At 32.1% G+C, this 11,221-nt stretch overlaps 1 protein-coding gene across 1 annotated transcript; it reads right to left on the reverse strand.

Moving 5' to 3' along the window:
- Positions 1 to 288: 288 nt before the first annotated feature.
- On the reverse strand, positions 289 to 10,938 carry LOC149424213 (transmembrane protein 18-like). Its single transcript, XM_089651366.1, has 4 exons — positions 10,827 to 10,938; positions 9,599 to 9,716; positions 9,185 to 9,333; positions 289 to 5,812 (listed from the first exon to the last, which is right to left on the reverse strand). Exons 1-4 carry the CDS (start codon positions 10,896 to 10,898, stop codon positions 5,690 to 5,692), a joined length of 462 nt encoding a protein of 153 aa, XP_089507492.1. The 5' UTR covers positions 10,899 to 10,938; the 3' UTR covers positions 289 to 5,689.
- Positions 10,939 to 11,221: the final 283 nt, after the last annotated feature.

The raw sequence follows: 11,221 nt of genomic DNA on the forward strand, positions 1-11,221 counted from the left end.
CACTACAAAAAAATCACAGATGTGTAGTTTTGGCGTCAGTTATAAACATCTTTTTTCCTTTTCATTTTTTTTGTTCGCCAAATTGTATAGGGGGTGCTCCCCCCCTGCCGAAGTCCATGCAATCGGGGATGCCACTGTATGGTTTGTTGGGACTCAACTAACAAAAAGAAATCCTTGGTGGCATTTATTTCGTGCAGCTCTGAGGGACTTCGCATCAAGATTTAGGATCACCATTAAGCATTCTCTTACGAGTGATATCAGGGAAATTAGAAAGGCGGACTAATGTGCATTGGTTTATTATTCCACTGATTTAACACGTGAATATATTTACATTGGTAACCAATATCATTTCATTCATTCAGTCTATGACTTTATCACATTTTAAATATATGGCCATATATGTGGTAAAAAAAAAATCTTTGTTAGTGTTGAAATAAAGCAAAATCATTAATGTGAAAAAATAATTATAGTACAAGCCTACTCTATTGAGAAATCAGACTTTATTTTTAACTAATCGTTGGTGAAAGAATTAAACATTGGGTGAGTCAATTTTACTTATGTAGGAATTAATCTTATAACAGATGACTGAGAAGGCCTAACATCAATTCAAATAGCAAGATTCACACCAATGCCGTTTCACATACATACGATATAGGAATCAATACATATTATTCATAAACTATATGGTACTATCTCAGTAATCCGCCGCTTGATTATCAGACAACTATTACTAATCCACCGCTATTTTTACTATTTGAAACACACAAAATTAAAATCTATAATTCTTATGTCAAATTCACTTTTCCGCAATTTTGTACAGTGGGTTATATTAAACAGTTACTATACCACCGTCTAGCTTGCTCTCGATGACCGTTTTACCAGTTACCGGGGTTAATTATTGTTGTTTCAGGACATTTCGGTTAGTCATCTGCAACTGTCGTACATGTTTCTGTTTGTTTCGTTCTGTTACATTTTTTGTCTTCTCGCAAGCGTAAACATGAAACCTGAAGACACTTGCACGGTTTTTAGAGTGGCGGATTAGTGAGAGAGTACTGTATATGTGAAATAATTTCAAAAGATTATTCAATCTAAACATTTAAAAAATATACATCTGAATGCACACCACAATGCAACAAATATTAATAATAAAATAATTTGAATTCAATTAAAATTACATTAAACAGTGAAAAATATTGCAGCACAAAGAATCAAAATTTACACACATGTTACATACTTGCACACCATCCCATAAGATACTATTTATGTAAATATTAACATTGTGACATGACAAACTATATGTAACGGGGTTTTTTTTAGAGGTTTATTTTTGAACTGGTAACACTTCTTCCAGCGACAGCCGGTTTAATAGTAGATAGCTGATTTGTGCTCAGTTTGGTTCGCCATTTGGCTGTTTTCATGATTACTAACTTTTTGTTCCCCAATTGCATAATTTAGTGTTATGGACCTGTGAATTGGCCCCCAGGATCATGTGAATCACGGATTATTTTCTGCGGGGATATGCAAAGTCGCAAGTCTACATCAATAAACCAGAGATGATGGACATGAAACCTAACATTCGCCGCGTTATTGCCGATATACGGCCCAGCATCCTCGAAATCATATTTAATCACTGATGGCATAAAATTATCTATCCAATAAAGCCAAACCATGGCCAGTACCACGACTTTTATGTGTTTTATTTAAATTTATAAGTTCTATACCTCTAAAAAAAGAACACCTTTATTAATAAATACAGGTATCTAATTTAATTTATTTAGTGGAAAAGTAATCAGCAAATTAAGTACAGAAAATATTTTATATGAAATTATGATGAATATCTTACAATTCATACAGTATTGTCTATTATTTAAAATATTAATATTCCTTATATTAAAAGAGCTATTGTAGTATTATGAATGCACCAAAAATGTCAGCTTTAAAAAATACAATACATACAGCAATGATTAGAAATAGAAAGAGTCTATTATATGCCATTATCACAGGCATGTTTCTCACGATATTTGTAAGCATTATGCCCAATTGGGAAACAAACTGATGCCATAATCATAGCAAAATAAACAATTATTTTTCACAACATAAATACCTAAATATATATATAAAAATTATCATAAAATATAAACAATTTATTATTTATAGAGACGATTGTTTCGCCCTAAAATAAATAAACCACACAGAATATGATTTTTTGATTTAACAGCAGTAAATACAATCATGGAATTCGATAGTAACAAAAAAAATTAGTTAAAAAATGTATTAAATTTTTCATTCATTTTAGGGAAATTCTTTTGAAAAAAGGATTACCTAAGTATTTTAACTGGAGTTAAGGCCAGTTGTTTCACAGAACTTCATCAAATTTCATAAAAATTAAAGTTCTATTCAAGTTCTAATAAATTACTGACCCTTAGTCATAAACATCTAGAAAAGTTAAAAGTGTTAGTGGTTCGTGAAAATTACATTACTTATTATTTCGATTTGATAAGATCAAGTACATATCTCAATATTTATTTTAAAGGGACTACAATAAGCACCGTCACATTATTAAGTTGCAAAGAAATGTGATTCAAAGTAATTCCCAACACTACATATTCATAAAGTGGCTATCTACCATGTCCTTATAAGCAATTGGGCATACAAATCATAAACATTTTAGAGATGTTATAACATTTTCCAGGCATTTGTAAAAGTGTGGAGAGGAAATCGAAAAGACTAAAACTATTATGCTTATTGACCTTAAATTCCACTAGATTTACATTACCATGTTCCTTACGCATAATTATTAATTTTAACAACACGATCATCCAAACTATATTATAATAATTTATCAGATCATTAAAAACAAACGAATAAGTGTTGAAAAAATATACCAGTTTTACAGTAACAGCATTATGATTCTAACTCAGGGATTAAAATCACATAAACGAAATAGGATAATGAACAGGGTGCGGCAAAACAGATAGTGCAGTTATGAAGAGCTATTAAAAAAAATGACACAACTTACAGAAATGGGGTTTATTTTATTTGGTACATTATGCCTTTTTATGCATCAAGTCCTGAAGGTGACGTCAGAAAGATGACAGCCCTCAGCAGCAATACACTGTTGAAGGCAATTTCTCATTGTCTCAACGGGTATAGCGGCGATTTCCTGCTGAATTCGATCCGGTTGTCCGGCCCGAACCATTGTAATGACTGAAAACGGCACGACCCTCCCGATACAATGAGACCCCTCCCAGGTATCTTACCCCCACTACACGGGATGTACCGCCCCTTCAAAACTACACTGTCTGTTTTGGTGAACCTGTATTTATTACCCCTATCTATGGTTTGATTTACTTTATTTTAGAGCAAAACGATACATATTTTACCAGGCATTTTATTCTGGGTTAGGGTATTGCCTAACTGGGAAGGGTTGGCTAAATTATGTTTTTGCTCCAAGTACAGGTGATGAAAAACCATGTCTAAACAACTGAAAATTTTTATGACTCATCACAATTATTTTGTAAATATACAGGTGTTAAGGGATGTACTTGTCAAACAATGTCAGCAACCACTCGTTAACGTAAGTCAAGTGCTTTCCTTAACACCCTGTGTATTGTAATGCAGCCATCACATATTTTACAATTCTTTAAATATATTATCATAGTGAAATTTCAGCACAAATAAACAGTTAAAAATATTAAATTGCATGGGCTAAGGGCACAGGGGATGAGTCATACCGATCATTAGATTATATGTATAGTAATTCAGTACATTATTCAAAATGATTACGTATTATGCCGACACGTGAATACCATAGACAATAAAAACAAGGAAGGTGGGCCATGAATCATTGTTAGTTGAAAACTGTGCACATATAAGTATTGTTAACACATTCTATTGCAAAGGGCACTAATGCAACGCATAACAGCGCCCCGCCTTTGTTTCTACCTACACAACAAAAGCATAACTTGTGTTGGCTACGCCACTGATAGTCCTTGCAGCTCAGTCAAAGTCGGCGTGCTTCTATGCATCTTCTCTTGTTTCTATTATCCACGATCATATAAAATATTATAGCTATATAAATAATCAAATTTTTATTAATAGAAGTATAAAAACTTATTTAAACAAATAAACCGATAGTCATGTCATCTAGCAGCTAATTGTTATTTTATGAACCTTAAATCTATAATTGAAAACTAACTGTAAATTAATTGCTATTATTAGGTATGCTGTTGGGAAAAAAAAACATGTTTTCGGGTCATGTGACAGGTTTGTTGCAACATTCATTCCCCGGCATCAACTTCATATCTGACTTCATTCTTGACGTTGAATGAATTATGTACCTGCATATTCAAATTAAGCTTATCGTAATACACATTAACTAATTGCTAAATGTTATGCTATGTTTTTTACATCCCAAGAATTGGCGAGATAAGATTATTTGGATGTGCTATTAAAAATTTTGGGTACATTTAATATTTGTAATTTTGCCAAATCTAACACACAATGTGGTGAATAGTTCAACATTGAATCGTGACATATAATATGTGATGGAATAACTATTATTTAATCAATCAAATACAAATATATAAAAAAAAGGAATGCCGTATTGGCTGACTAGTAGCTTATCAAGTGTAATTGAGATAAGATACAAGTGCAGATAAGTTTATTAAAGGGGTATAATACATAAATGTAGGAAAATGCATCTGAACGTGAATTTTATTAATAATGCAGGTTAATACTTGACGGAGTACCTGAATGAATAAATATTATAAATTTGCAACTTGGCAGCCCTTTCACACACTACAACTACATAGGTACATAGGGTCGCCAAATTCACAAGCTGACTCTGTAAAATAAGATTGTCAAAATGGGGAATGTTAATACGATGGACATAAAAACGGAAATAAATATAATTCTCATAATCTGTATGTACATCAAACTTCCTTATGTCACCTGGAATCTGGTTAGACAATAATAATATATGTACATATATCGCAGGATGATTACTACCAGAGCCGGCCTTGGGCCAAACGGCGCACCGTATTAGGTATTATCAGTGCCTTGGGTCCTTGGCAAGTCTGCGCACCAAGTGGATTGCTCCAATTACGCCTGCTCAGGTTCGGACCTGATTAGGCAACTAGGAATCACCATTTTTGATACTTTTATTTCCTTGCCCCCATATGCCAGAAACATGTGGACGAGGAGTTATGTTTTTGTGTGTAACTCGAAAACGCTGGTTACTGATACCTTATTGAAGTAATTACTCCTCGATGTTATCTTGATACACACTAATTAAAATGTAATCATAAGTCAGATAAAAAAGGGAAAAAATTGAAAAGCGAAATGTTACATTGGAACCAATTTTTACCTCAATTACATTTATAAAATATAACATGAAAGTAAAAGAACAAATTGAAATAATGTTTTTTAAAGTGTGGCAAGAATTTTTTTCCAAATAGATTCTCTAAAGTTTTTTTTGTAAATAAAGAAGACTTTATCTACCTGACAAAATAAAAACATATTATCATGCGTATATAACGCACTTTGTGGCTTTATCCATGAATGTGATAGTAATTCAATCAAACGCACACATTATACGTGAAGAATAAAATTAATATTTTCATTGCAAAAATATCTCTCTATTAGGAAAATATTATTGTAAATGTCAACCTGAAATAAAAGTGCAAACTTAGTCGGTTTTGGAATGGGTGGTGATCATTGCATTGCGACTGCTTTTTTTCTTCAGCTGCTCTTTGAGCTGCGCTTTCTTCAGGTTTATCATCAACTGCGTGGATTGGTAGAGCCAGCTCCCCTAAAGGACATAATACACATTACATTCAAACTAACCAAATGTTGATTGTAAGATGAGTGACATGTTAAAACACAGTAAAACCTACATACAAGGTTCCCACCCACATAATAAGGGTAGTTTAATTGATCCATTGATAACATAAGTAAAAAAAAATTGGAACCCATGTAAAGATTTTCCTACAAAAGTTTACTTTGTCAGTCTTTTGAAAAACCTTTTAACGCCTAGTGTGCCAAGAAATCCACTGTGGATTTGCTAGTAGCTCACCGCACTTGCCCCGATTAACAATTCATACTCCTAGCATACTGAAATATATTTTATTCGCTTGGGAAGGAAATAATGTATCTTAACACATTTCAGCCGGGTATTTTTTGCGCTGGCGCTATGCTGAGTCTGGGCGAAAATAAAGATCCCGTGCGAATTTCTTTAATGTGTTTTAAATCGCTATATCTTCGAAAATATTACGGTCCGCCTATCGGTATTTGCCCATACCTGCCATAGGAGTTGAGTGGGGCGGAACAGAGATAGAGATTCGAATCGGGTTTCACGGTCATAAAAACCCTCAATCCAGGAATTGAATTATTTCACTAACAAATAATATACAGGGTTTTCCAATAAGAGGTGTTATTTTGAATAGCCCGCTATTTCGGTAGATGTTACTTTTGAAGCTGTCATTTTTTGACATTTGATAAGTAGAAACTACGACATTAATAAAAATGGAACGATACACGCTTCAACAATGCATTGAAATTATTAAAATTCACTTGAGTGAATTAAATGCAAATCATCTTAAGTGTTGAGGCCCATTTCCACCTCGGTGGCTTCGTTAACAAGCAAAATTGTCGCATCTGGGGCTCGGAAAACTCAAGAGTTATTGTTGAAAAGCCTCTTTATCCTCAACGTGTGACTGTTTGGTGCGGTTTATGGTCCGGCGGAGTCATTGGACCTTACTTTTTCGAAAATGAGGCTGGAGTAACAGTTACGGTGAATGGATCGCTATCGAGAGATGATTAATGATTTTTTATGGCTGGAATTGGATGGTATTGATCTGGACAACGCTTACTTTCAACAAGACGGCGCTACGTGCCACACAAGCAACGAAACCATTGATCTTTTACGATTGAATATCAAAATAACACCTCTTATTGGAAAACCCTGTACTATCCTTTTGTTGAAATACCGATGTAAACGATGGGCACGAAAATAAATTTTTAAAAAAGACTTGCATTACGATTCCATAATTATGTACACATAGTTGGGACCTTTATAAAGAGATTGGTATATAATATTCATGTAAAAACATTGAATAATTCCATATTTTCTGCCATTGAAATGAGGCCGGAGCAAAAGGTAGAACTACCCTTCCCGGTGTTAAGCATCAATCGAACGAACGGGTAACTACCTTTCCAGGCCGAAGTGTGTTAATATTATTCTAGCGTGTCAATTCATCATTTGCAATTACATTTATTTTATCTGTAAAAATTCCATAGAATTCTAGGAAATCCTCATATGACTTATTTTTAGTATAAAGAACGCTTGGTAATTATTCGGGATCGCTGGCCAAGCTTAATACGATTTAAAAAAAAATTAAACTTTTGATTCACCTTAATTACCTACTATAAAAGAAAACATTCATTATACTACATTTTTTTGTAACATCAGAGAAAAAAAATAAACATTATAATAAATAAATAAAAATAAATTCAAACACAAAATAAAAAAATGGATTAAAGAACAAAAAGACATTATTACCAAAATACTATAACATAAAAGAATAAAACATATACACGCAACACAAAAAAAATATAAAACACACAACACACACAAACACATATATCATTATAAATGCCGATTTACATTCTCTTTTGATATTTTTCTTTTAGTGTTATAATTATATTTTAATTTTTAATCTTTATTTTTTATTTTAAATTTATCTTTATTTTAATGTTGTTTTTCTTTTCTTTTATTTTTTTTTTAAATGTATAAATTCTTAAATTATAACATGGGGGCCTCAGCACGGGTAAACAACCCAGTGAGGCCAACATTACTAAATTGAAATATAAAATATTGTAAAAAAAATGTATCAATAATAAAAAATAAAAAAAAATAAATAAATAACAATATAAGTAGATATCCCGGGGTAACTACACTTGATATGTATATATTTTTAAATGTATAAACACCTGGTAAGCAAGTACAATTTACAAAAACATAATTCTGCAAAAAAACAAGTAAGTTATTACGAAAATAGTGTTAGCCGGCGTACGGCGGGCGATTTGCTTTTTACCCATGGCATTACAAAGGTTTCAAGGGTTTCACCATGAAATATGAGTATTATTTTGGAATCATTAGGAATGAGGTGTACCTTAGAAACATACAGGATATTGAATTTATGTATCACATTTATATAACACATAATTCCATGTGGATAAGGAAAGGTCAAACACACAGTTACTGATTATTTCAAAAGCAAATGTTTAATGTCGTTCGCTTAACATGAATTAACATTTTAAAAATCAATTCACAATGGCCTGAATTACTTTATATCAGATAGGTGTATGTAAATGTAAATAAATTGACTTTTGAATTCATTTTGAACAGAAAATGGTACTGAAGATTGTAATAATACTCCACATTTCAGTACAAGGTATAACAGTTTAACAGCTGCGCATTTTAAATACTGAGTCTCACTTGTGAAGTTTTTTCCTAGAAGACGCTGAAAACGGTACCACTCGAGATTGAGTTTTATACTGTCTGTATTAAAATCGCAAGCTCTTTTTGTTATTCACGTTATTGAATGTGTAGATGAATGTTTAGGCTACACACACATAGGCAATTCAAATACGTGAGGGATGTGGGTGCGAAGGGACGAAGCATCGCCCGCCTGCATAGCTGCCTCATCAGTGCGTCAAGTGCGCGCGTACAAAATAAGTTTTTTTTATTTTTATTTCAATTAACCTGTTGAAGGACGGAGCATAAAACAGAATAATACTAGTGGAACCTAGTAGAGTTTTATTAGCCCAAATGATGCTGATTTTGTTTTTCATACATTTTTCAAAGCATTAAGGTGAAAATCGCATCTCAAATTATTCTAAAAAGGATAATATTAGAATGCTCGCATGTTCTCCAGAGACCCATCGGCGTTCCACTGGTTAATGTAACCTTTTTGCAGGCTGATTTTTAAATAAAAAATCCATAATATATTTTTATTATTATCACTATCCTCAAAATATATTAGATCACCTTATAAATATTTTAAAAAGTGGAAAAAAGGTTACGAGAAGGACTCAAAAGTGATAAAAATGGAATCTAAAACATTTCCAGATGCTCAAAATAGTATGTAACGGATGCAAAACAAAAACAGAATATACTTACCACCATTATCATACAGTTGAGCAGAATTGGAACTGAAAAAACTATAGAGATAAATAATCCTTTGCTGTCAAAATACTGTTGTCGTGAAAACAGTGCCCAGTTTTTGGAGGCAAATTCGTTGATGCTCTCAGAGAAAAACACCATCAGTACTGAAAAAATACAATGTTAACATTTATAATGACGTAATAGATTACTACAAACATATATTATGTAGAAAGAGGGGCGGTTTTAGACTCCCCAAACAAAAAAAAATTTATTAAAAAAAATAAATTACTATTTTCACCTACGATAATGTTGTATTTTTCAATCTTTGCACTCTAGCTCGCTGAAAAGTCATGGACCGCCAACTGCATAGAAGATACTTTACAACACTATTATTAAAAAATAATTCTTGATGAAAGGGTAGGTACTTACATAGTGAAAAGAAAAGCACAATTTGGAAATTTCCATAATTTCTCGTTGTAAGACATGTCAACGTTATTGTTATATGAAAGGAAATTAATCCCATTAGCCAGGGGTCTCTCCATTCAATCTGAAAGCAAATAAATCTATTAATAACAAAATATCTAAGTTTTTGCTAAACCTTTGGTTTTTTGGCTAACCATATGTTTTTGTATGTCTATTATAAAACTATTTTTGGTAATTATTTCCCTAATTGATGCACTTTTAGGCACAGATTATGGATATTACACTTTGTTTCAACAATTACTAATAGAAACAAATATTTACATGCATAAAACAGGTTATTGGGTTCTTAGTTTGGGTTAATTAAGAAATTTATGCATATTAAGATTGAAACGAAACTTTGTGCCACACCTTAAAAAAAGACCAGAATGGTAGCAAAGGGATTGTTTTATAAGGTAAATTTTGAATTTTGATTGAATAAAAATGGAATTATAATGCATCTTTGGTATACGTACCTAACGCGTTATGGTAAAGGACATTACTTTCATAATTTTTTGAGGGTATATTTAGGGTATAGTTATATGCATATTTAAAATATATTAAATATTATTACCATTATCAGAACAGACATTGTCTAGAGAGGCAGGTAATATACACGTACGTGGAAAAACTGTAATAATAAATACCCGGGTACCGGTAACGAAATTAAATTTTTGAAAATATGTCAAGGTTAAGGCAAAGCAGAGGTAAGATTATAAAATTGAAGGGTGTGGATGAAATAGAAAAGCACATTAAAAATGCTCATTAATATAGTAACCATTAAATATATCATTTTGCATTAAGGTACATAATAATATCATTTCCTTCATGCCATTATAAGATTCTGGCAAAAATAACTTTTTGTGACGTAGGTACATGATTGGTGTGTCTAGTTTACATTTCGGCAATATAAATCGGCTTTTTGGGGCGAAAAATAAACAATAAAAAAATATTATTTGATTGAAAAAATCAATATCAGGGCAAATTTTTTGAAAACATAATATTATTTAGATTAAAATCAACACAGTAAAATAATAAAAGCGTGTAAAGTCGAATATGATATGCTAATAACGTCAATAAATGTGCCGCGATTACGTATATCATAAATGACCGAAAGATGGGAATGCAGTGTTAAAGACAAATACGTTTATTTGGAAGAGTTTTTAATGAAACATAAATGCTATTTGGTATTACTTACGCTTTGTAAATATTTGATGAATCCATTTATTTCATTGATTTCAATAAAATCTGTATCCATGTTGAATAACATTTATGTATTATTTGGTATACGTAAATGTCATCTAACTTTTTATTTCTATGGAATATGCGAAGCGCTGGCCTTTCGAAATGCATCTTCATAAATAAACCATTCTCGCATCTTCTTTAAATTTAGAACTAGCGATAATAACCCGTATGAAATATAATGTATCAAATACGCAACATGTCGCCTTAAATTTATTAGTTAACCTATCTTTAAAAAGCGACGTTTTCTAAGCAAATAATAACGAGCACCTTTCATAATGTAAGTATTGTAATCGAGGGTGTAGCTATAGCATTCACATGAGGGGGGAGGGGGTCGATTGACGGTTGGGT

Source organism: Hesperophylax consimilis, chromosome 4 (genome assembly GCF_061612785.1).
Source record: "Hesperophylax consimilis isolate HC1 chromosome 4, BYU_Hcon_1.0, whole genome shotgun sequence".
Taxonomy (NCBI): domain Eukaryota; kingdom Metazoa; phylum Arthropoda; class Insecta; order Trichoptera; family Limnephilidae; genus Hesperophylax; species Hesperophylax consimilis.